Raw genomic sequence first — 27,343 nt, 5'->3', positions numbered from 1 at the left:
ATCAAGTGTATTTATTTACTTGTGTAAATGTGTTCATTTATATTTATTCAGTTTTTTTATTAATTCCACTAATACTATTGTGATATAACAATAGCAATATTAAAATGTTCATATGATTTATTTACAATGCAGTTTGTCAAGTATTAAATTCTTGTAGTAGTTATATTGTATAGGGGACTTGCTTTGTTTACCAAATAAGATGATCTAATTGGATTTGCATTGTAAACGTTAAATAAAGGTTAAAGATGTATTATTTTTATTTCATATATTAAGCTTTTAGTTATGATTCTCTAAAAATTATTCTGCATAAACTAGCAAAAAATGTCTGCAGATTCTGTCTGGCCCTAGTTATAAGGTATCTAATAATCTGTTTTCATTTACTTCAGTCAGGTGACGTGACATCTGGATTAGCCTTAAAAATGGATTTACAATGTATAGGTAGTTTTGAGTTGAACAGCTTTTTTGTTTTGTTCTAGAAGATACTAGGGGACATTTCTGTACAGATTACTCTGAACATACTGTACATTCCTTCCAAATGTAAGATAAAAATGCTGTAATTTATTGCATAAAATGAAAACTTTTTAAAATAACAACAAAAAGATCTATATTAGACATTTTTTTAATATTATGTTAGGCAGCACAATACCAATGTTTTAACTTCCAATTACGGAAATAACCAAGAGTTAAGAAATTATTATTTGGTGGAATAACTCAGATTTTTGCACCACCTGTCCCATGCTCAGTCACTGATTTCAGACATTAAAAAAAGACTTTAACGCATACCATAAATAAATCCAGCACATGCAGAAATTATTTCTAGTCTAAATATGGCATATGTGAGGGAAAAATATATATAATATATTATACACTGTGACGTGTAGATAAACGCTATCTAGAACAGCAGAGAGCATTTATTTCATAGTTTTGAATTTTACTTTTTAAACTGATTTATTATTCAGTTTAAAAAAAAAACTAAACAAGTGACACTACATGACAGCTGAAGTTTTAAATTAAATATCTATTTGAAATACTTTAAGGAGTTTGACATGCACTCTGTGTGTGTGTGTGTGTGTGTGTGTGTGTGTGTGTGTGTGTGTGTGTGTGTGTGTGTGTGTGTGTGTGTGTGTGTGTGTGTGTGTGTGTGTGTGTGTGTGTGTGTGTGTGTGTGTGTGTGTGTGTGTGTGTGTGTGTGTGTGTGTGTGTGTGTGTGTGTGTGTGTGTGTGTGTGTGTGTGTGTGTGTGTGTGTGTGTGTGTGTGTGTGTGTGTGTGTGTGTGTGTGTGTGTGTGTGTGTGTGAGTGTGTGAGTGAGTGGTGCGTGTCCATGATTGGGTGTGTGAGTGACAACAACTGCCAATTAAATACCGGCGTAAAGAGCAAAGGGCTTTTATAATGCAAGTGCCACTGCTGGAATTCAGCTGTGTGTTTATGTGGTTGTGTACGGAACTAAAAGATGAAGGTCTTTCTCTGTTTGTGTTTCATCATATTTCTTACAGCTGGGGTGACTGGAAATCGTAAGTGTGTGTTTCAAATCAATTTCGGGATATGTTAAAATGTTGACGTATCAGCTGATTGTGTCTAAGCTAAGATTATGTGTTGGTCAGCCTGTGCAGGTAAAGCTGACTTTGAGCCATGTGGGGATAATAATTTAGACTGTGATGAGAAAATCAGCAAATGTACCTGCTTCACTGAAGAACCGTTTTGTCGGTAATCAGCTTCTATTTCTAGATGCAGTTTCGGTTAAACTCTGGACTGTAGTGTAAAGCTTGTTCTGAAAGATTCACCCCTTGGTTCTCTATATAGATGCAACAATAACAAAAATGAGTTTTACATCGGTGATGACTGCTCTCAGAGATGGACAGTGGTGACCTTTGCCCTGGTGGCGTCTCTGCCTGGTCTAACTCTCGCCGTGTTGGTGGGGGTAATTGTTTACATGCTGATGGTGCAGTCAAACAACAGCCACACAAGGTGAGTCACTTCAAAACAAAGATGCCAGGAAGAACCAAACAAGGGATTTTAACGAGGGTGATGTTCTATAAGAACATTTTTAAACAAGTGAAATGTTCTTTAACTATTTTTAAAAGTACTGAACGTTTTGTCAAATGCAAAAGTTATATAGATGTTAAAAGTTGTTCATAGACCTGTCCATGCCAACGCTGCAAAAAATGCTTTTCTTAGCCTACTTAGGGGTTTTGTCTGGTGTCTATAGACCAAATATCAAATAGTTCTTAAAGGGCCATGAAACCCCTCTCTTTCAGTTCAAGTCTGTCTCAAAATGTTTTTAAAAATGCTACATGATGGGCGTGAAGTGCTGCGAGCAGAGGGAGGAGTGGGCTTGTCCAGCAGAGCAGGGGGAAAAGAGAGAAGCGAACAACTGTCAGCTGGCTTAAAACACAAACCGTGAGGAGACCCATGATTTTATAGTTTACAAAGTTAAAATGTTATTGGTAATTTCATATACACATAACCACAATTTGAAATATCATCATAAAGATAATCGTGTTTATATCAGCACTATAAATGAGGAGGTTTCCCCCCTTCTCAATCCCTGGGTCTGAATGCAGTCACAGTGGATAGCAGTGCAGCAGGTCACCTGCCTTATTTATTTCCACCATTAGCCCTGCCGGTAATCTGGAGGGTTTTAAGCATAGGCGAACATAGCAGCACAAATATAGATGTGTCTGAATGGTAATGAACTCAACTGATAAAAGACAAATTTTGCCATTCTCCAATTCTTGTACAGCTCTCCAAACAAAAAATTCTTTCTGTAAACCAACAGCTTAGCTGTATCAGCCCTGACAGCATTGCGGTCAAAAACATGCAACAAACCACGTGGATCATAACAAACACATACGAACCTTCATGAACGGCTAAATACTGCGCTCCATGCGGGGATGCGGTATCATAGCTTGGCAGGTGTGCCTTGCCTTCAAAAAGCACGTGCAGTCATGAATAATTACGAAGCAGTGTCTACTTATAGTATAAGAAAACTCAGCTATGAATAATAATGAGAAACCGCCATGTCATAACTCGCCTGGCAGATTCGCGATGCGTCACCGATTTTCATCTCGCCCCAAAAATGGTTTTAAACTCGGAAGATGAAATTAGCTGACAAAAGCACAAAATTATCCAGTTTTCCCCACAATTAAAGCTAACAGGTGCTAATGTTGTCTTAAATGATGCTCAACACACTAATCTGTTAAAATATAAATAAATAATAAAATATAAATATAAAAAATAAAATATAAATACTCCAGGGTGTGTTGAACCTTTAGATCAAGAAGCATTTTCTTCACAAGTAAAACATTTTATTTTGTTTTCAGATAGAATGGGATAAGTAATCTTTTTTCAGTTTAAATCAAGATTATTTTAGTTACTCCATTGGTATATTTTTTGCTTGATTTAAGGAAAAACCTAATTTTGAGATTGTTTCTGAAAAAAAAAACTATTTTTTATCTTGTCTAGAAAAGGCTTCTTGATTTAAGAATATTTAGATATTTGGATCAGAAACGAGACTTACTTTAAGCAAGTAAAGCATATTGATGCAGTGAATAAACAGCCATTTCATCTATAATAAACAAAGCAAGTTTTGGTTTAATGTAGCTTTATTGTTTTTGAACAGCATCTGGTAAATGTTTATCTCCCTCTTCTGCATTATCTGACTTTATGAGTATGATTAAAATATATGACTTACAGGCCGTGATGCTATATTCATTATGTGTTACGTCAAACAAATAATCACTGTCTCTTTTTGTTTATACATGTTCAGTGAACAGATGAAGGCAGCTTCCAAAGAGCAGGACCTGTTTCCTGGAATTGCTTTTGCATCTGATATGAATGTAAGTCAGTGTAATGTGTACCTTCCGAGTTAAAATAGTTAATGATTCATATCAGTAGCACAGAACTGCTATAATCTCAATCAGATTTACTGGCAATACCTTTGGAAGTCATAAAAGCAGCACAATATAAACTGAGCATTAGACATTTTCAAGACATCAGCAGTATTTTCTCGAATGTGAATGTATTTATTTATTTTTTGCCTTTTGTCCTGTTATTAAAGGGTCGACCTCCTCCTAACATGAGACCAGCACAACAAGACCAGGTTCCCCTGAAGGCCATGCCCATCCATCCCTATAGGTGAAGTTTATCTGTTCTCTGATCATATTTTTAAACCTTCCTATGAAAGAATGTTTTATTAATCATTAATACATATTTGAGTGTCTAATTACTTAATCGTTTATATATGACTAATTATGTCTACATATTTATTATGCCTGCACTAACACACATATGAAATGCCATAAAACTCCTTTTAATAATCTAAATAATGCATGTTTTGTTCCTCTTGGATCTGGAATAGTTCAGTCTGAGAAGATGTCAATGTCATCACACTTTCCCAGTAAATTCAGCATTTCACTTGTATTTGAGAGTTTTCATGAATATAGTTTTCTAATATGTTCTTCAAAATTAATGTATTGATCACTGACAGCTTATTCACCTTATTCACCTTCAAGTGACAGTGAGATTTAAATTTGATTGATCTGTTGTAAAGCTATTTAAGCCATTATTTATTTTATGCCTGTGGTAATTATAAGTGAAACATCACATCATCATTATGTGTTAAACAACCCCACTCTAAAGGAATAAAGGTCAATTGCAATTATTCAGTCATCAAATATATATATATATATATATCTATTTTAAAAAGAACCAGCAACCAGTCAGAACCCTTTTCTCTTAAAAAATAAGTAAGAAAACATTCAATCTTTTCTAAGTTTATTTTTTTTATTTTATGGTGTTTATAATTAATAGACTGAGGAATTCCTATGAAGGTTAATTTGTAACTTTAAAGAAATGATTGAGTGAAAAAGTAATAAATAACATCCTGGGTTGCTAAAAACCAAGGTGTGCTTTTGGTAAGGCAAGATTCTACAAGGAAACCTCATTTTTTCTATGTTTAGAAATTTTCAATGAGCCAGAAAATCTCACTTAAATTAAACTTTACGTTTGTATTTATATATATATATATATATATATATATATATATATATATATATATATATATATATATATATATATATATATATATATATATATATATATATATATATATTTCTAAAGTTTTTACAGATAGATATATATTATCATATCATATATTATTCACATGATTTATATCATTTCCTCTATACTGTGTGATTCAGAAAGAATACCTTTGAAAATAACTTTATTTAATCAAAGAAACATAATGGAACTGTAATTAATCAATGTAAAGAGTACTTAACAAAGTTTTTTTCAGTACAAAACAAGTTCATAGATGTTCAATATGACCCCCTCCAGACACTGGAGTGACGTCAAACCGATACTCAAACTCATTCTACACTCTCTGTAGCGTCCTGGGCGTAACACTACAGTTAGCTGCAGTTATTCCTTCTTTTAGTTCCTCAATGTGAAACTTCAGAGCTTCTTTAAATCAACGACAGAAAGAGCTAATAGCTCTCCTTTTCTTCTTTGCAGAGTTCTCGATTTTCAAAGTTGTGGTATTCGTTTTGAATCACCGTGTATATAGATATCTTACTTTTCTGGCTGTTGACACATTGTTCTAATTTCAACTGATTAAAACAAAATAGTTTTGCCCTATTTATCTAGGGTGTCCCTGCATAAAACATCCTAGTCCCATTTTATGTTCATCTTCTTGTTTATGAATGTATGCAAATGTAATTTGTTTAATAATTTATTGTATTTATAGCATTTTGGCAACAAAACAATGAAAAACATGTAAAAGTAGTCTTTTAATAGTTTTGTTTTGATATAAATTATTGTAAAGATCAGATAACCTCATTCAAAATATTATGTAACATTGTGCAATCTCTGTGAGTGGGCTGAACAAACTGTCTGTAGGAAACACATGATTTCCTCTCCATATGCACCAGACACTTTCTTTTGAACATGGCATAAGGACTCAAAAAGGTAACACAAGTTGTTATGCGTGAATGCACCACAAATCATATTGCACTACCTAAGAAAAATATAGAAAAGAATAGATATAGAGGTTCTTCATAACTCATAAACTGTCAGCATTGCGCATAGGTGTTGAAAGTTTAGTCTCTTGTTGGAGACAATGTGGAACCTCAAAGGCAAACCATTTTCACGGTATAAAATGGCAACATAAATAACAAAGATAACTGGAGAAGAATTGGACTACCTATTTATTACATTATACCTTGGAAAATACCAGAAATTATTCCAACTACTGACAAATACTTAATTCAAATTCTTTTGGTAAGTAGCAGAAAAGCCTTAACTTGAGAATGGTTTCAGGCTGATCCTCCAGCAAGGGCTCAATAGATATGATTTGTAAAGGAAATACACTGTATGGAGAGACTCACTTTTAATCTAAGAGTTGATTCAAAAAAGTGTAACAAGTACTGGAAAAATGGTCTGAATATGTCATTGTAAACAATTTGTGATAATGTATGTCAAATGTATTTTGACTTGATTTTGTAATCCACATGACAACCACTTTGTTCTGTTTTTTATGTCTATTTTTTTATTTCTTTTCTTTAAAAAGTAAAGAGAAAAGAATAGATACCAGCTTTTTGGGAAACGTACAGTGCTCAGCATAATTGAGTACACCCCATTTTAAAAATGAATATCTTCTCCATTTCTCTGTGAATATAGACAATGTATTTTGGAACATTTAAACTAAACAGATTTATTAAACAGATATATTTATTAAAATAAGATTTAAGTCACTATAAATATTTAGAAATTGAAAAAGAATACAATTAAATTCAAGCAAAATATTGCATTGTTTTGCTTCTCTTGATTTTTCCTCTTTTTTTTTTTTTAAATGTATTTAATATTTTTCTATAACATATAAATTTGGCTGTACTAGTTTTTAGACTGTTATCATTAGTCATTTTGTTAGATAAGCTCCAGATTTGGCTTCACTACTGACTAATTTAATGTATATGCACAAATATAATGGTATATAGCTTCCTATTAAAATATGAATTTAAAAGAGAGATTTGTGCTCTGCTTTGTAACAATAATTATTGTGAAAGGCAATTTACAAATATATTTGAACTGAATTCAATTTTGTCTCGGCAGCATGTCGCGTGATCCTCCAATGACAAGTCCTGCTCAGCCCTACAGGTCAGTTATTCAGTCAATGGCAGTATTTTGCAGTGTTTGCTGTCATATCACTTTGTTCATGTGTGCTACTTTCACATATCTCATATTGCTGTTTCCATCGTTGAAGCAGCTGATTAATCCAAAACATCATCACAAACAGGGGTTTTTCTCTGTGATTATTTTATAGTAGTATGTCTCAGTCTATAGATGAGATATAATAAATGTGCTGTTGTTGTAGTAGATGACTAGGTCCAGCCAATTCTCGATCAATACTTTCTTTTTTGAGACAATACTGTTTGCAGATCTTTTACAATCACAATGTGCACATTTAATGACTGCTGCCTATGTATTTAGCTGAGGATCCATATATTAATGCGAACATTTGCTTTTTCAACCAGCCATCTGTGCATCATCTCTCATATATTAAAACCAAAACTCACTGCATTAATATTTGTTGTACATGATGGATGTTTCTGATGAATCTCATTGTCTTTACAGCATATCCAATGGGATGCGCGATCAGTCAATGGGAGCTCCTGCTCGACCCTACAGGTTGTAAATAATGTTACATTTAAAATAAACAATCAAATAGCATAGATAACATTTTGGTTCGAGAATCAAATAGGTTTAATATACATTTAGATAGCACAACAACTAGCACTGCCATAGTGCAGTCTGTATAAACAGTTCAAGTCAAAATTATTCGCCCTCCTGATTAATTTGTTTTTTTTTTCCAATTATTTCCCAAATTATGTTTAACAGAGTTACTTTTTCACAATATTTCCTATAAGATTTTTTTAATCTGTAGAATGTCTTGTCTGTTTTTATTTCGGCTAGAATAACAGCAGTTTTTAATTTATTAATTAAAGGTCAATATTATTAGCCCCCTTTAGCATTGTTTTCAATTGTCTACAGAACAAACCATCATTATACAATGACTTGCCTAATTACCCTAACTTGCCTTAATGTCACTTTAGGCTGAATACAAATATCTTGAAAAATATTTAGTCAAATAATATTTACTGTCATCATGACAGATAAAATAAATCAGTTGTTAGAAATGAGATATTAAAACTAGTCCAAGGAGAGAACCCCAAACTTTCCTCTTTTCAGACACTTTCTCCAGCTTCTAGGGAGATCCCGAGACATTCCCAGGCCAGCCGCGAGACTGCCTCCAGCATGGGTCTTCCCTGAGGCCTCCTCCCGGTGGGACATGTCTGAACCCCTCCCTAGATAGGAGTCCAGGAGGCATCTGAAACAGATGCCTGAGCCCCCTCAGCTGACTTCTCTCGATGTGGAGGAGCAGCGGCTCTACTCCGAGCTCCTTCAAGGTGACAGAGCTCCTCACCCTATCTATAAGGGTGCGCCCTGCTATTCTGTGAAGGAAACTCGTTTCGGCCGCTTGTATCCGAGATCTTGTCCTTTTGGTCATGATCCAAAGCTCATGACTATAGGTGAGAGTAGAAACGTAGATTGACCGGTAAATCGAGAGCTTTGCCTTTCAGTTCAGCTTCTTCTTTACCACAAAAGACCGGTACATCAACCGCATTACTACTGCTGTCACTGCACTGATCCACCTGTCAATGTAACACTCCATCCTTTCCTCACTCGTGAATAAAACCCCAAGATACTTGAACTCCTTCACCTGGGGTAAGTACTTTCCTCCAACCTGGAGATGGCGAACCACCTAGCTATTTGGGGGGAAAATATAAAACAATTAAAATTTAACAGGAGAGCAAATGATTCTGACCTCAACTGTATTTAAACATCTCTTTATCTATAGAATGACACTGAACTTGCACAAAAAATACCTGAAATATCAATAATTCTTCTAAATTATTTCTGAACCTGAAAGGTACAATTCTGTCATAATTACTCTTCCTCCACTTGTTCCAAATCTGTTTTAGCTTCTTTCTTCTGTTTAACACAAAGGAAAAAATTCTAGAGAATGTTGGAAATAAGCTGCTCCGCAGATGCAAATGAAGTGTAAATCTACACATAAATGTGTTTAATTACACTTTATCCATTGGTACCTGTGGATTACAACTACAAACTCAATTGTACTCATGTATTTTGATGTTGTGTGTGCTTGTCGCTTTAAGCATTTATATTCTCGTGAATTATGCTTGGGTGTCACGGGGGCGTAGTGGGTAGCACGATCGCCTCACAGCAAGAAGGTTGCTGGTTCGTGCCCCGGCTGGGGCAGTTGGCATTTCTGTGTGGAGTTTTTCCTCCCATTTTTGCTTGGGTTTCCTCCTAGTGCTCTGGTTTCCCCCACAGTCCAAAGACATGCGGTACAGGTGAATTCAGTAAGCTAAATTTTCCGTAGTATATGTGTGTTTGTGTGTGTGTGTATGAGAGAAAGAGTGTGTATGGGTGTTTCCCAGTGTTGGGTTACCGCTGTAAGGGCATCATCCGCTGTGTAAAACATATGCTGGATAAGTTGGCGATTCATTCCGCTGTGGCGACTGGTGAAATTTTCTGTTAAATATATTTCTTAATTGCTTCAATATGTTTTAGTTGTTCTGTGCAAACGTATGAAATATATTTCATAAAGAAGCATCAAATATATGTTTTCTCAAACAAATAAATGAGGGAAACTTAGTCCCTGATATTCAGCCTTACAGATGCATCTTGCATTTTATCTGGTGTTTATCATTTATTTGGGCGGTTAGGAGGCTCAGTGGGTAGCGCTGCTGCCTCACAGCAAGAAGGTCGCTGGTTAGAACTTCGGCTGGATCAGTTGGCAATTCTGTGTGGAGTTTTCATGTTCGTCCTGTGTTTGCGTGGGTTTCCTCCTGGTGCTCCGGTTTTCCCCAGTCCAAAAGCATGCAGTATATGTGAATTGGGTAGGCTAAATTGTCCGTAGTGTATGTGTGTGAATGAGAGTATATGGTTGTTTCCCAGTGATGGGTTGCAGCTGGAAAGGCATCCGCTGTGTAAAACATATGCTGGATAAGTTGGGGGTTCATTCCGCTGTGGCGACCCCACATTCTGATTAATAATGAATATTTATTTGAATTTTAAATGATTTGCTCTCTTCACTCTTCAGTGCATCCAACACTGGGCATCCATCTGCTGACAATGTGACTGATGGAAGACCTCGTCAGCTCAACAGGTAAACATACACAAATTTAGGAGGTAAAGGGTTAGTTTACCCAACAATGAAAATTCTGTTATTAATTACTCACTCACTCTTAACACAATTAAGAAGATATTTAAGGTGAAATCTGACAGTTCCCTCATCCTCCATAGACAACAATGGTCTTGAGTTATTTAAAGTTAGAAAGAAAAATGCTAAAAACACGTCCTCAAAACAAAGCATACGCCTTCAGTGGTTTGATCAGAATATTATCAAGCTACATGAATACTTTTGTGCACACATAAAACAAAAATAACAACTATATTCAACTGTTTCTTCTCTTCAGTGTCAGTATTTTGTGCATAAACATTCCGATTGAACCACTGAAGGCATCCGGTCTGTTTTGAGCATGCGTTTTGACATTTTTCTGGACAAGTCGATACCATCGCTGTCCATAGAGGATGAGGGAGCTCCCAGATTTCATCTAAAATATCTTCATTTGTGCTGCAAAGATGAATAAAGGTCAAAGGAGTTTAAAAGAACTAAAGAGTGTGTAATTAATATTATTATTAGCATTTTGGTGTGAACTTACTCTTTAAATAAATCCTTCTTTGTTGTTCTTCAGTGATTCAACAACTTTCTGGCAATAATCTGGCCCATTTAGCATATAATAAAAGGTGCTGCATGAAGATCTGCTTGTGAGACTGAAGAATTTGACTATATTTGTTTTGGATCATGAAGAATCTGTTAAATGTTACTTTGTTCATACAGTGGGATGCGCGATCCTCCAATGGGAGGTCCTGTACAGCCATATAGGTGGGTAATAATTCAACCTAAATTGATTTCACAAGATTCTCTTCCAAAATGCTTATATGCATATAATTATATCAAGACAATAGATGATAATTTTAGTATTCCATGTTTGTGTGTCTGTTGTTTATTGATGTGATTGCAGTGATGGTGCAGGACGAGGTCAGATTGTTAGCAACCCTTATGTTAGAGATTTAGCCAACCGAAACCCCTATGAAGACCTTGGCTCTTCTGCTGACCGCCAAAGTGATTACAGATCAACTGCCCCGTCGTACACGTATGATAATCAGGTATGACACAAGATTAGTTATCATTCAGATGCTCCACTTTGTTTTTTTTCCATCAAGTCAGCGAGCACTTGCTGGTATTATGATGGTTCAATATAGTGATTTAGAAATAGTGTTGTGATAAGATTCAGGAAATGAGCTTACTGTGGACGATCAAAGGTCTTCAAGGATATATCCTCTGCTTTTTATTAACAGATTCCAAATCCGCCCTATTCTCCTGCTCCGCTTTATGGATCCTCTGAACAAGGAAATATCCGCACTGGATTTCCACGACCTCAATTAAGCCTAAAATACTAGAACTCAGAAAAATAGCTTATGATGATCAATTTTGCCGTTGTTTTTGGGAGCTGTATTGTGTTGTGTTGCTCTTGTTGGTTTGTAAAGTGTTTAGCTGTTGTCTGATAAAATAATTCCCTTTAGTGCCAATTTGTCCTTATTTTTTTTCTGTAAATTATGATTAATGATATTTACGTTTACATTTCCTGTACAAAAATAAAAAGTCTTAAATTACTAGGAAAAAAGAAAACATTTGGTTTTCAATTCGCTAGTTTGAGGATTTTAAACAATTAAAAAGTGAACTTTAAGAGTTGGCTTTGTCACAAAATATGAATTCAAGTCACAAGATTTATGAGTAATTTAAATTTAATAATAATAATAATAATCATTCCTTACATTTATATAGCACTTTTCTGAACACAAAGCACTTTACACAATGGGGGGAATCTCCTCATCCACCACCAGTGTGCAGCATCTACCTGGATGACGCGATGGCAGCCATATTGCGCAAGACCGCACACCAGCTGATTGATGGAGAGGAGTCAGTTATCATGAGAGGATAGTTAGGAGGCCATGATGGACAGAGGCCAGTGGGCAGATTTGGCCAGTATGCCGGGGTTAAACCCCTACTCTTTTTCCAAAGAACATCCTGTGATTTGATGATTTCACCTAAAATATCTTCATATATGTTCCAAAGATGAATGAAGGTCTCAGGAGTTTGGAACAACACAAGAGTGTGTAATTAATATTAGCTTTTTGGTATGAATTTACTTAATAAAATACTCTAAAATGTATACTGCGATTCAATTTCAATGCAATTCATAATTCAAAAGGTAACAGTGAGAAATAAGTGAGTAGAAAAGGCTGTTGAAAGGTGCTTTTGTGTTTGTTTACTAGAGGTTGACCTTACAGAATTTTTCCAAAAGAACAGTGAAATTGCCAGATAATGCAATAAATAGATTTCAGCATAAAACTTCCCACACAGTTTCTTCAGCAAACGAAACGGTCAGATCCATGCAAGTGCTGATGCTGGTTCTGATAACTCTAGCTCATCTGAAACCAAGAAAACGAGGCCTAGCGGAATCTGCTAATAGTTAAAGAACATGCAGTCTTAGCTAGCTCCAAATCAATCAGCACATACGGTGTAACTACATGGGTGAAGACGTCCGTCTGACCCTTAACTGTACAGCAAACACTTCTATAGAAATGTTGCTCAAAACAACATCCATGAAAAGGCAAACGTTTTAATCTTACAGGAAAGAGTGACATGAAGCAATGAAAAGTCTCATTTAAAGGGTGTTCACCCAGAAATTTACATTCGGTTTTAAATTACTCATCCTGATGTTGTTCCAAACCCTTGAGAGTCATCTTCAGAACACACATTTAGTTATCATTTAGTTTTTTTTTTTGGAAGAAATCTGAGAGTTGTTTCATCAACAGTCCCATCTTGTTCAAAGTCCAGAAAAAATACAGACCATATGTGTTCAACTGGAATATTATCAAGATTATTTTGTGTGCACATCAAACATACATCGAGTTTCTTCTCAGGGTCAGTATATTGTGCACATTCATGAGAGCGCTGTGCTTTTTACTTTGTGTCTCTTTGACATACTCGGAGTATACATTAGTGCACTGATATAATGAAAGTAAACTGGCACCGAGGAGAAGAAGCTGCTGAATAAAGTCTTTATTTTGGTTTTACGAGCACACAAAGCATTCATGTATTCTGGCTGAACCACTGAATGGTCTGTTTTGAAAATGTTTTTTTGTGTTTCACTAAACTCTGAACAAGTCAGAAACACTACAGTCTATGCAGATTATACCTAACATTTCTTAATTTGGGTTCCAAAGATGAGCAAACGGGTTTGGAGCAATGCGAGTGTATTTCATAACCTAATGTTCATTTCTGACTGTACTAACCCATTAAGCTCACCACAATTTTAGATTCATAAAGAGACATATAAAAAGGACGTCAAATACGTGAACTTGTTTTAGAAAAAAATACCAACTAGCCACTAAAGTGCCACTCTCCGTTGTGTCCATGTCACATATTGGCAGCATTGGGAGTTTTTGTTGTGGAAACCGAATGGACATTTACGTGTGCGTTTGCGAGAGAGCAGATCAGCCCATGTTCTTGCGGTTGCCATATCCTCTCCGGTGCGTGTCCTTCCAGTCATCCCAGTCTCGTGCCTTCTGCAGTGCCTCTTCATCATCGTTCTCCTCCTTCCGCTCTCTTTCAGCTCGCTCCTCCTCCTCTGCATCACCATCTGCTGTGGATAAAACACAGTTCTCCTTTCAGAATTAAGTTCTGTTTCTAGTGTTTTAAGAGGTTATAAATATATATATAAAGTGTGTATTAAGCACTTGTGCTGCGTGGTATGCCCTGGTCTGGTAAACATCCTTGTCGTCTGTGCTGGTCATACCAATCGTCCACTGTCATGGTGGGAAGGCTGGGATACCCTGCGCCAAACACTCTGCAATACATTCAGAAAACAAACATCTGATGCAAACGTGCCCATGCTAGAGCACCGACTCTCACAGATACACCACGAATGCACTGTACTTTGCCTGCATTGCATCCTTGGTCAAGATAAAAGGCTTCATGGGTGGTCTTTTGGGTGGTGAAGGCTGGGGGGCACTCTGAAGAAACAAATGCAAAAAGTTTCATTAGTAAATATTAAAAGTACATAAGGCTTTTGTATTTAAAAACTACAAGTATTTTTTTTATCCATAGATACGCTCATGGATTTGTCCCCTAAAAGTGTAAACATCAACACAATCAGATTGTTGTGCTCAATTCTGTCAATCACTTTTCTGCTCGACCAATAGCAAGAGTTTGGGGTGTGTCTACCCTAGCAGGCAGGATCTCAGGATTACTCTCAGGATGAAGATGATCTTAAAATGGGATGCGCAAAATATCTTTTGCCAAATCAGTATTATATGCTTATACATTCACCGGCCACTTTATAAGGTACCCTTTACTAGTACAGACCCCCTTTTGCTTTCAGAACTGCCTTAATCCTTTGTAGCATACATTCAACAAGGTACTGGAAATATTCCTCAGAGATTTTGGTTCATATTGACATGGTAGCGTCATGCAGTTGCTGCAGATTTGTTGGGTGTAATGTTTTTTGTCGCTTTAATGTTTTTGTCATCGGCCCGATAAAAATATCACAGGTAAGATATATTATATCTGATATATTATGGACTATATGCACTACAGATGATTTACTTCAAGATATACATTTATCAGTCTACACATTTAGCAACTTCTAAATTTCCACATCAGTGCATTCCTACTTTAAAACATGTATTTTAGTACAAAAGTCCATGATGTGTGTAAGGGGAAATTATAAAGGATGTTTAAAATGATCCATAAATCCGCATTAATAACGACATACTTAACCTTTAAAACATTTCAGGAAAAACAGTAGATTTATGTAACTGCATCAAATCAAATGTAATATCTTGTGGGAATGAAGTACCTGCTTGAAGAGCTCCATGCGTTTGAGTATCTCTATCTCAACATTGATGGAGTCGATCTCCTCAATTGCTAACGTGATCCATCTGCGCACGTGCAGCAGGTAAAAATCCCTCACCACATCTTCATCAGCAGAACCGGATTCCACCAGTCCCTTGATCTCACTCAACTTGGCTTCTGTGTCCTTACGCTGCTTAAACCTGGAAACAACTTACAGAGTAAATATGCCAAGCATGAACATTACACAAGCGTTACACGACTAGTGATTTTTAAATCTATAAAATAAATCAATAGTTTATACAGTTTACGCATGGGCCAGTATAAGTTTCTGATGGTATGATAACCTTGGATAGCACGGTATCATGGTATTGTGATTACTGCTCTTGAATTAAGTTCAGAAAATTAATTAAGAAAAAAAGTTCTGGGTGAAAAAAATAAATGTGTAAAATAATAATAATAATGATAATAATTCCAGATTGAACAAAATACATTTTATTTTAGGAATCATTTAAAATATTTTGGAGCAGTAAATATGTCAGGCTAAATAATTCAAATAAATCACTGATCAATGCTGTCTTTTTTAGTTTCAAAAACACATTTAAAACACAATATTTATATAACACATTAAAAAAACCTTACATTTACCTTAGGAACAGTATAACAGAAAACATTAGCGGTTTTAAAACCTTGACTTTTTCAGACCACGGTAAACCTTGAAACATTAATCAGCTCATGCCTAAAACATATTATTTTGCTTAAAAGTATAAAATTGAAGACTTATGATGTAACATGTTTAAATATTTGTTCATATTTTTCATAGAACTCATTGCAACAATGTTAAAACCAGAAAAAACGTCAGTAATTCTGAATTTCTCACTATTGTTTTGAGTACATAAGATGCATTTCAGATTTTTTCAGAGCTTTATTTCTCACAATGGCAAATTTACAGGTTTTCTCAACATAAAATGATAACAAAAAAGAAGGAAAATGTGTTTAAATTAGCATATTAGAAAGATTTCTGAAGGATCATGTAACACTAAGAAGTAAAGATGCTGACAATTCAACTAGGCATGAGGCAATAACCTTTATTAAAGTTCAATGTGGTTTAAATAGTCAAGGTTTTAAAACCACTACTATTTTCTGTTGTATCGTTCCTACACTATATGTAAGGTTTTTTTTACTATTTTATTTCGCTTTTAGGGCGAAAGCATCTCAACATCAAAAGCTATTGGTCAGTCCATGATTCAGACATCTGAAAATTGCTTATAAACCAAGCCTGCTATAGACCTGAACAGAGCAGTGGCTTTCCTTTATATCCAAAGAAAAGAACAATATCCAGAGACGCCTTTTCAACTTGTAAGGAAATCTGTGCTTTTAAAACTAATGAAGACAGAAGTCAATGATTTAGTTGAATTATTTAGCCGGGCATGTTCACGGTTTCAAACTATTTGAAATGTTTCTTAAAATAAAAAATATTGTGTTCAGTGAGGAAAAAGGAGGTTTTTACCCAGACATTTAAAAAGAATATATTTTAGAGCAATAATCACAATACTGTGATGTTTTTATGAAGTTATCATACACTCTCAGAAATAAAGGTATTCAACTTTGTTTTGCATAACAAGAACATATTACATTTTAAATAAATAAAAACTGTAATTTAAATTTCTACACTTAATTAGCAGTTTTCCACTTTTACTGTTTTATTTGGTCAAAAATAAGTTTTTTAAACCCAAGTAACCCATATTTGCTTACAAATTATACCCTAAATTCTACTCTCAAAAAAAAAACCTAAAAAAGTGAAGCAATTTTGACTTTCTCTCAATTGTTGAGTTTATAAGATGCAATTCAGATTTATTGATGCAAATTTACAGGTTTTCTTAATATAAAATAACAAAAAAAAAAGAATATTATACATTATTATATTATAATGATTACTGAAGGAACATGTAACAACTAACAAGTAAATAACAATATGCTGACAATTCAACTAGGCATCAGAAGATAACGGGTATCAAGGTTTACAGTGGTTTGAAATAGTCAAGGTTTTAAAAACTCTAATATTTTCTGTTATACCGTTCCTATGCTTTATGAAAGTTGTTGTATTTTTATTTTACATGTTTTTATGACTATTTTATCTAGTTTTTTTTTTTTTTTTTGCACCAGTATCTCCACAACAAAAGCTCTTGGTCAGTGATTTCATCTGAAAAACAAATCGCTTATAAACAAACATCCAGCATGCAATAGAGTTGAACAGTGCAAATGCTTACTTTAAATCCAAATAAAAGAAAGATATCCAGAGATGGCATTTCAATAGGGATGCAAGAATATGGGTTTTTGGGCCGATAAAGATAATTGATAACTCTTTAGATTTAGAGGCAGATAACTGATATTTATAAGCCGATAAATACAAGTATTTGAAAATGTTATATATTTATACTGTCAACAACTGATTTTATTTCAAAACTTAATAAAAGTGTAAACTGATCTTATGAACTGAATAACCTGAATAGCCAAAAAAAGCAGTAATTTCAAAATTCCAGGTGATTATATAGACTTATATTCATAAATTCACATAAATCAGCATGCCAAAAATAAATGATTTGCTTTTCTTCTCATAGCTAATTAAGCAATTACTTGACTGTTGCATAAACATAATAGGTTAAACAACAAAGAGGGAAATAATTAACAGATTTACATAAGTATATTTTAAATAAATCATAATGAAAGAACTGAGGAGCTGAAACCAGCCCAAATGTTCTCGAATAATTATTGACCGATAATGATATGGCCGACGATATATCATACATCCCTACTCTTAAAGTTAATGTAAAGTTTTAAAGAGATTAGTGTTTTTAAAATGTATAAAGACAGCAGAAGTCAATGATTTAGTTGAATGATTTAGCCTGAGTGTCCAAAATATTATAAATCTTTCTTCAAATTAAATATTTTGTGTTCAAAGAGGAAAAAGTTGTTGTTTTTACCCAGACATTTAAAAAGAATATATTAAAAAGAATATATAAGAATATATATGCAAAACCGTGAAATCCTAAATTGTGATATTTTTGTACCGTCAGAATCTAAACCATGCCTAAATTCAAGTTCCTTTTGCATCACAATAATATATTTACATTTTTAGATAAATATTTTAAGAAATGATCTAAATTATTTCTTAAAAAGTATTTAGGTCATTTAAATTGTACATTTCCCTTTACTGTTTTTTTTTTTATTATTATTGGTCAAAAACAAACATGCTACCCAATTCTACCAACCCACCTCTCAATTTTGGCTTGTCTCTGTGTTGCCATGGCGATGAGGTCTGGCTGAGACATTGGCATTGGGACTGCTGGACTGCTCTGCTCCTCAGTTGGAGTGTCTGCTGTGTTCTCGCAGTCTTTGGGCAGCTGAAAACTACATATGTCATAGTCCTTGCACCTCTTGAGGAAGTCTATGAAGTAAACACGGGCCGCCTGCACGTACTCCAGTCGCTTGTTGGGGTTCACCTGTTTCATGGTGAGAGCGCCCAGCAGAGCCGGCAACAGCAGATACTTCAGATCTGTAGTAGAGATTTCCTCCAGCGCCTCATTACGGCTGCAGGAAGAAGAGAAAGACATCTTAAACAAATCAAGTGCTTTTATTGACAACCTCTTGGCATTGGGTCTTTTAGTAGATTTATTATATGAGAGACTTGCTTTGTTTACTAAAGTGGATTTAATTGAAATTGCATAGTAAACATTACATAAAAGTTAAAATTTTATTTCACATATTAAGTTTTTAGTTATGATACTACCAAACTCCGCATAAATCTAACGTACAGACGTTTTGCGCTAAATTCTGGCCCTACTTATGTGTAAATAAATAATGAAACCAAAGAAGATGACCACCACCACGTCTTCGGTCAATTCTTCTGTGTAAAACAGAGCACACAGCTGAGTAATACTGTAGTACTTGGTCTAGTTTTGTATTAACAACAGTACATGTAATGGCATACGTTAAGTGTTATGCAATTTTCTGTATGCTAGTGTAACACAGAACACATCCACTGTTTAAACTGACGACAGATGACTAGACAGAATATAAAGCCCACCACAACAGCATGAGCGCTCGGTCACTCGCAGAGATTTGACCGTTACAGTGATTACAAGCTTATATTTAACGTTGTCTCGTGGGATGTAGTCAGTGTGTTTTCTCTTTCTCTCTCTCTCTCTCTCTCTCTCTCTCTCTCTCGTGTGTGTGAGAGTTACCTGAAGAGGTTCAGCTGGTTGACCATCCTTGTCGCCTCCTCCAGCTGCATGATGGCGCGCTTGACTTTCACCTGCACCGGGTTGGAGCTGCTCGGCTCATTCGTGGTGTCCACCTCTTCAAATAGCTTCCAGCCCCTGTCCAGCAAATCCGACAGTTTTGGAGCATCTGAACCGCTGGGGTTTTGTGTAACGTTACTGTTTGTGTCTTCAGCAGCCGCCATTTCTCAAAGCGTATTTAAGATCCAACTCGGCCTCCGTCTGTTCCTGTTTTCTGTATCCGGTCTGTCCTCTGCGCTGGAGTTCCGACGACTCACTCTAGAGGTCAGCAGAGATCAGAGGACTGGACTACTGCTCCGCTTGGACTCAGGTGTGATAAACCAGTTGAGTTGTTTTAACGCGGGCGGGTTATATGCATACAGGCGTACATACAAACTTAGTTTTTAGGTTGTTGCTTTGTTTTGAGTCATTTTTATGTCATTTAAGATAAAAAACGACTCATACAGCTTAGTCCCTTTATTCATCTGGGTTCACCACAGCAGAATGAACCACCAACTTATTCAATTCAGTTCATGTTTATTTCTATAGCGCATTAACAATGTAGATTGTGTCAAAGCAGCTTCACATAGAAGTTCTACTAAATTGAAGCTGTGTCAGTCCAGTTTTTAGAGTTTAGGTTCAGTGTAGCTCAGTTCAGTGTGGTTTAATTTTCACTGCTGAAAGTCCAAACACTGAAGAGCAAATCCATCGATGCACTGCTCCACAAGTCCCAAACCAAGCAAGCCAGTGGCGACAGTGGTGAGGAACAAAACTTCACCAACTGATGAAGTGAAGGTAAAAACCTTGAAAGAACCAGTGTCAGTTGGGCACGACCATTTCTCCTCTGGCCAAACTTCTTGTGTAGAGCTGCAGTCTAGGCGCCAGAGGCTGGAGAACACTGGATGTCCATTGTGGAGAAGCTGCAGGTGTGAGTAGGCCACAGGTGGGAGTTCAGGCTGGCCTACAAAATCTATGTGAAGACTCGTCTGTCACTGGGTCTTTCAGGAATCAGTCTCATGCTCTCCACTTCTTCTAGAGTCTTCTAGAAGATGGTTGGCATCATCTATTCACAGGACTTGGATCACACCAATGGCGTTGCATATCTAGAGGCTTCAGGATGAAGACAACAAACAAGAACAAAGAAAACAATTAGCTGCTGTTCATAGTGTATTTAAAGAAGAGATATTAAATATCAATGCAAAAAAAGACGGGCTATAAATGAAAATAGCAGTCATAGAAACAAACATGTAAAGCATTAAAGTGTTTCTAACGAAATGTCTGGTGCATTAAGACAGGAGTGTGTGGCTTGTCAAGCCCACTCACCTAAATGGAGCACACTCATGCATCATACTGTTATTTGATATATTGTGTGTATTTACTAAAAAGGTTTTTAATCTAGTTTTGGATTGAATTAAATATCTAATACTAATTATTATCACATGGCTTAAAACAAAATAAAAAATGTAAATAAATAATAGAAAAAGCCTTCTTTTGCAGTTTGTGATCTCAAAATGTATTTTTATATTCTATTACCATATAAGAAATTAAAGATGCCAATGAACCGTTTAGAAAGTTAGCTCTCCCTAAACTAAATTCTTCACCTGAAAATTTTAAATATCATTAAACATATTAGAATTCTCATCTAAAGTGTCTAATGTAAGTTCACCAGTGCACCCTGCCCTTGTTGTGAGCATGTAAACAAGATTATTTATTAATTAAAAATATTTAATTATTAATATTATTATTATTACTACATCGCTTTATATAAAACAAATGCCTTATCTTTATATATTAATTAATTCACTAATTTTCTTTTGGCTTAATCCCTTTATTCATCAGTTGTCATCACTACTGCTAACTTATCCAGCATATGTTTTACACAGGATGCTCTTCCAGCTACAAGCCAGAACTGGGAAACACCCATACACACTCATTCACACACATACACTAGAGCCAATTAAGCTTACCCAATTCACCTATGGCACATGTGTTTGAACCTTCAGAAATCACTCTAATTTGTATATCCATATTGTTATTATTATTTATTCTTATTAATATTGATGGTATTGGTAATAGTAATATAAAACAATTATGTCTGGTGTAATAATTTAATTTGAAGTGACATACAACAAGAGGGCAGTTATTTACACATTTTAATAAATATTTAACAATGTAACCTTTTTTTTTACATTTAATAAAGGGTGCCTTGATGAACAGAATAATTTTCTTTAAAAAAAAAAAAAAGAAAAGGAAAAAAACTGACCCCAAACTTTTGACCGGTAGTATATGATTTTTTTTTTTACTTTTTAAATATTTCCCAGATGATGTTAAACAGAGCAAGAACATTTTCACAGTATGTCTGATAATATTTTTTCTTCTGGAGAAAGATTTATTTGTTTTATTTTGGCTAAATTAAAAGCAGTTTTTATTTTTATTATTAGCTCTTTTGAGCTTTTTTTGATAACAATAACTTGCCTAATTACCCTCTCCTGCCTCGATAACCTAATTAACCTAGTTAAGCCTTTAAATGTCACTTTAAGCTGTATAGAAGTGTCATCACGGCAAAGATAAAATAAATAAGTTATTAGAAATTAGTTTAGTAAAACTATTATGTTTAGAAATGTGTTGAAAAAATCTGCTCTTCGTTAAACGGAAATTGTGGAAAAAAATAAACATGGGGGTCAATAATTCAGGGGCGCTAATAATTCTGACTTCAACTGTATAAATATACTTAAACAGAAATAGTCCTGCAATCAAAAAGCCTTACAATCCTATAAAATGAGCAACTTACCTTAAAAACACTTTCCCACCCTAAAGTCTCTTGTTCTACAGAGTTTTTTTTTCCCACGCCATGAATACATATTTTACCTTTGGAAATTATCAAAAGGGTCCCTTTACACAGTGAAAATACTCAGGGAAAGCTTTGTGCATCTCAGTTTACACATAAAACTGTTTTGCATGTAAAACTCCTGGTCCTTTTCTGTCAACATGACCATTCATATCTCTATCTTTAAAAAAAGTCAAAGTTAGAAAAGCAAGAACCTAGAAACAGCAGATCTCCCTCAGGTCTGCTCAGTTTGCATTTTTGAAAGCTTTACACCCAGTATAAACACAGATCTGTGACAGCATTAGCATTCAGAAAGCATTTGTCTCTGTGCTCTGTGTGCTGGATTATTTGTTTGTGTGAGTGGATGAAGGCAACAGCACGTTTGACTGAAATTAATGATTTTGCCTTTAGTAAAAAAGTCTGGATGTGTTTAACCGAATAATTAACTGTGGCTGGGACAAATAAACATCATAGCAGTGTTCAGGGCTGTCTTAACTCTTACTAAGCCTCTTTTAGGACAAAATGGAAACTGATGGTATGATTAGCTGTTAAAGGAATACTACAGTTTTTTAAAGAGGCTAATGGGCTATGCAGCCAGTGTTTTTCAGCCAATGATAAACTTCCTGTAAAAGCTTTATGTGACTATTTTAAATTTAACAAAGTTGTTTTTACAGCATGGATGATGTAATGTAATTACAATACGTTCAGTTAAATAGACTTAAGCATTCATTTAGTTGTTCAGGCCTAAAACAAAATAAAAGAGTTTGTAACCGCTTGTGCTCAGTACCAGCAGGCTAATGCTGCTGATGCTAATGCGGTCTGAGATCCACTTCATATTGTATATCTAACAGGCAGTGAAGAGCGCTGATTTTTAAAGAAATCGAATCTTAAATGTGGCAATTTTTTTAACAGCGCTGAGGCTGGCTGACTGAAATTGAAAATCTGTGAGCATATACCCCATTTCACAAGTTCCCTAGAGTTAAACAGTTGAGTTTTACCATTTTAATTCATTCAGCTGATCTCTTGGTCTGGACTCTGGAGCTAGCATTTTTAGCTTATCTTAGCATATATCATCCAATTGATTAGACCATTAGCATCTTTCTCAAAAACCTAAAAAAAAAAAAAAAAAAACAGTTTCAATAATTTCCCTATTTAAAGATTGATAGGTACATTGTGTACTAAGACTGATGGAAAGTTACTATATAAGCTGAAATGCCTAGGAATTGTACTCTGGCATAATAAGCAAGGGACTTTGGTGCCATACCATGGCTGCGACAGGCACAATATTATGCAGCACCTGAAAATAGTCCCCATCTAGTTACTACAGCACAATGTATTATCAGTGCCCCAGCAAAGTTCCTTGATTATTATGTTAAAATAAGAGTATAGTTCCATATTGACCTTGAAAAAAAGCTACTTTTCATTTTCCATAGGTTTGAGTACATAGTAAAGTGATCAAAACCTTTTTTTTACATTTCTGAGCAAAAAACTAGTATTTTAATTTGATTTGATGAGTTATGCTAAACTAAGCTAAAAGTGCTTCTGCCAGACCCAGAGATTGACTGAATGAATTTAAAATGGTAAAACTCAGCTGTTTAACTCTTGCAGAAATGTAAAATGAGCCTATTTTTTAAAAAAAGTGGAGTGTTCCTTCAAGAAACCAAGAGCCGTTAGCGTGATAGACAAGAACTCTCTCCAGACTGAGGTGAATGTGTTTATTCAACTCATTGATGCGGATCCAGTATTTTTTTTTATGTGACGCTCTTAACCTCAGGTTCTATGTCTGCAGCTCAAAGTCTTTGAGCAGGTGTGAGATGATTCTGTACTCTCACATGTGTGAGACAAACATAGTTTTTTTTAATCACTCACTTTTTTGTCACTCTGGCCACAAAAAGAAACCTCCCCTCATGGTGGAAGACTAAAATCCTAACCTGGTCATGACCTTTAACCCTGATCTCTACCCTTGAAACATAGAACATGCATCAGCTGTCACCCTGCTGAAAAACAACCCGCAGAGGCCGAGTTCATTCAAATAAACAGCGGGAGACCCTAATGAGCTGAAGAGAACTCACACAACCGCACATATATCAACGTGCACAACCGCTTTTCTTACTGTCGCCTCCATGAAGCTTTACTGATTCCTCTTTTGTCAGGAGGTTGTTGATTCTTCACATATTTAGGGCCACTTGCAGATCTATTCACAGTGTGTGTGTGAGTTTGTGTTCGTTTAAGGAAAAGGATTTACAGCCATCCGTGCCCTTTGCTTTGTCATTGCAACACCAGCATTATGGGGTCAGAACTGACAGGTGCCACACACACACACACACGTTTGTTTCTATAGTGAGTACATTTCCTGTTAAGGTGTCTTTATGAGGACATTGTATGAACTTCCACTGTTTTTATGACAGGTTAACTTTATTTTTATGGCCTAACCCGTTAGCCCTAAAAATAAATACTATACATTTTAAAGACTTTTTTTCAATATTTATTTTTTTTTTAACCCTAAGATTCCTGATTTTCATGCTAACAAACCACTGGGACACCAGCAGTAAACAAGTAGAATTGGTTTGTGGGCCTATTGAGGGCATCCTGTGGCTAGGTAAGGGTTGTCCATGTGGGTCCTGCACTAATGACCAATGTTTTACCAGTTTGCAAACTTTCAACGCCCCTGCACTGGCAGCCTGCTGGGAGCCCTAATGCTAGCCCTAAGGGGGCCCATTAAGGACCAGGACAGGCTTGTATGAAGGGCAATTAAACAAATTTATTCATTAGAAAATATCCATTTAACTGGTTTTGTGGTCTAGGGTCACATTTTTGAAATCAGTTCGTGAAAGTGCTGAATCTTCATGAATTATATTATTTACTATCCATACACATGCTTTAGTCATTGCATCTTAAATGTTTTCTGGAACATTTTGAAACATGTTTTACACAGTGGATGTCCTTCCAGGTGCAACCCAGTACTGGAAAACACCCATACATTCTCTCATTCACACACATACACTACAGCCAATTTAGCTTATTCAGTTCACCTAGCCCATGTCTTTGGACTGGGGAAAACCGGAACACCTGGAGGAAACCCACGCGAACACGGGGAGAACATGCAAACTCCACACAGAAATATCAATTGACCCAGCCGGGACTCTAACCAGCAACCTTCTTGCTGCGAGGCAACCAGTGCTAACCACTCAGCCACCATGCCACACAAATTCCAAGTTTCCTACTCATGATTATCACTTGAATAAATAATTTATGCACTCATTTGTTTTTAACTTAAAATACGACCTTTCCAAAATGACTGGAATGCACATCTAGAGCTGGAGCCAGGCTGTGTTCACACTTGTTCAGTTCTCTGGGTTTATTTGGACTTGGTTTGCTGAGCGTTCACACTCCATTTGTAGCAATGAACCTACAGATGGTGAACCTGTTGGTGTAAGGATAAGTTCACAATCTGTCATTTATGACGAGCAAACATTTAAATCATGGGTCTCTAACTCGATTCCCGGAGGGCTGCAGCTCTGTTTTGCTCCAACCCTATTAAACACAGCTGATCCAAATAATTGAGGTGTTCAAAAGAGTCCTGAACACCTTCATTAGAGAGATCAGCGGTGTTTCTGGGTTGGAGCAGAACTGTGCAGAGCAGCGATCCTCCAGGAATCGAGTTTGAGACCTATGATTTAAAACAATGCTATGCTGTGTATGCAGCATTTATTTTTATAACATGCATATGGTTTTATTTTTACTAGCTGAGACCAACATTTTTAAAGGGCTTAAAACTGAGCCAGAATTCTGTTGCAAGGTGACAGAGGTTCTTATGACAAAAACAATACAAAGAACATCCTTGAAAGGAATTAATATTTAGAAAGCGAAATGTGACTTTAGACAACAAAACCAGTCATAAATTGTACATTTTGGAATATTGACATTTATATCTAAAATCTGAATAAATAATTTTCCCTAGATGTTGTTAGGATAAAACAATATTTGGCTAAGATACATGAAAATCTAAAAATCTGAGGGTTCAAAATATTGAGAAAATCCCCTTTCAAGTTGCACAAATGAAGTGCTGTTTAGTGCTTAATTACTAATTAAATTTGAGTTTTTATACATATTTATTTTACCAGTTGGCATTTCTTTGTGGAGTTTGCATGTTCTCCCCATGTTCATGTGGATTTCCTCCGGGTGCTCCGGTTTCCCCCACAGTCCAAAGACATTTGGTAAAGGTGAATTGAATAAGCTAAACTGGCCATAGTGTGTGTATAAATGTGAGTGTTTTCCAGTACTGGGTTGTGGCTGGAAGGGCATTCGCTGTGTAATACATATGCTGTAATAGTTTGTGATTCATTCTGTTGTCATTACCTCTGAAATATAGACCAAGGAAAGGAAGGAAAATAAATAAATATATTTACATTATAAAATGTACAGAATATCTTCATGTAACATATATTTGTGTAACATGCTAATTTTTGGAAAAGAAGGAAAAACTATATTTTTAGTCTTAGAAAACCGAGAAGGTTTTTTTTCCATTATTAAGCTTATTATTATTATTATAAAGCAAAAAGCATTAAAAATAAGATTCAGCCAACATCTTTATCTGTAAATATGCAAAGCACATGTATTATATATTTTTGTTTGGGGTTTTAAATAAATATTAAGGCTGATATAGTATAAGGAAGCCTTATTTTGTAAGTGCAATGTATTTGCTTGACCTGAAAAGTCAAGAAAATCAATTTTGTCAGTCAGGTAGAAATTGTATCAGGTTCATAGTAAAACCTGAAGACTGTAAAGATAATTGACACAAGGAAAATTGATAAGCATTACAAGACCGAAAATAACTCAGTTTAAAAACAGAAGTCACTGTAAAATTCCCACTGTGACAGAAAAACAAATGAGCTTAGGATGAGTCTGTCAGCAGAGATCGACGGGACTGACCTGCATCTGTTTTCCTAAACAGTCCCTCTGCAAACAGCTAAGCACTAATAAACTCTTCCTCAGACTGTGTGTGTAAATACTCATTGTGTGAGAGTGTGGTGTTATGCTCTCGGTAAACAATACATGGGCATGGGTTAAATGGAGAGCTGCATTCCACAGAGACTCACACCAGGTGCACAGTCAACAGAGAAAGAGAGGGAATCATTGCGTTTAGCAAGAATATTTTTAGACGGAGTAAG

General features: G+C 35.5%; 2 protein-coding genes across 5 annotated transcripts; one reads left to right on the top strand and one right to left on the bottom strand.

Moving 5' to 3' along the window:
• Positions 1–72: 72 nt before the first annotated feature.
• zgc:158432 lies at positions 73–11,895 on the top strand. Of its 3 annotated transcripts, none has more exons than XR_012405927.1 (11): positions 73–1,512; positions 1,603–1,705; positions 1,802–1,966; positions 3,768–3,837; positions 4,059–4,135; positions 7,109–7,153; positions 7,631–9,136; positions 9,280–10,250; positions 10,986–11,030; positions 11,170–11,314; positions 11,507–11,737. XR_012405927.1 is itself a non-coding variant. In NM_001079957.1 (11 exon segments), coding segments are annotated over 11 exon segments (933 nt in total). In that variant the 5' UTR covers positions 1,406–1,451; the 3' UTR covers positions 11,609–11,895.
• A 557-nt stretch (positions 11,896–12,452) lies between these two features.
• igbp1 (immunoglobulin (CD79A) binding protein 1) lies at positions 12,453–19,553 on the bottom strand. 2 transcript variants are annotated; one of them, NM_213522.1, is given in 6 exon segments: positions 12,453–13,857; positions 13,952–14,061; positions 14,151–14,227; positions 15,073–15,268; positions 18,342–18,656; positions 19,310–19,546. In NM_213522.1, coding segments are annotated over 6 exon segments (1,068 nt in total). In that variant the 5' UTR covers positions 19,531–19,546; the 3' UTR covers positions 12,453–13,708.
• Between the last annotated feature and the right edge of the window lie 7,790 nt (positions 19,554–27,343).

The sequence above is a fragment of the Danio rerio genome, chromosome 5 (assembly GCF_049306965.1).
Source record: "Danio rerio strain Tuebingen ecotype United States chromosome 5, GRCz12tu, whole genome shotgun sequence".
Classification (NCBI taxonomy): domain Eukaryota; kingdom Metazoa; phylum Chordata; class Actinopteri; order Cypriniformes; family Danionidae; genus Danio; species Danio rerio.
The sequence above is the reverse complement of the archived record's forward strand: the minus strand, read 5'-3'. Positions and strand labels throughout refer to the sequence as shown.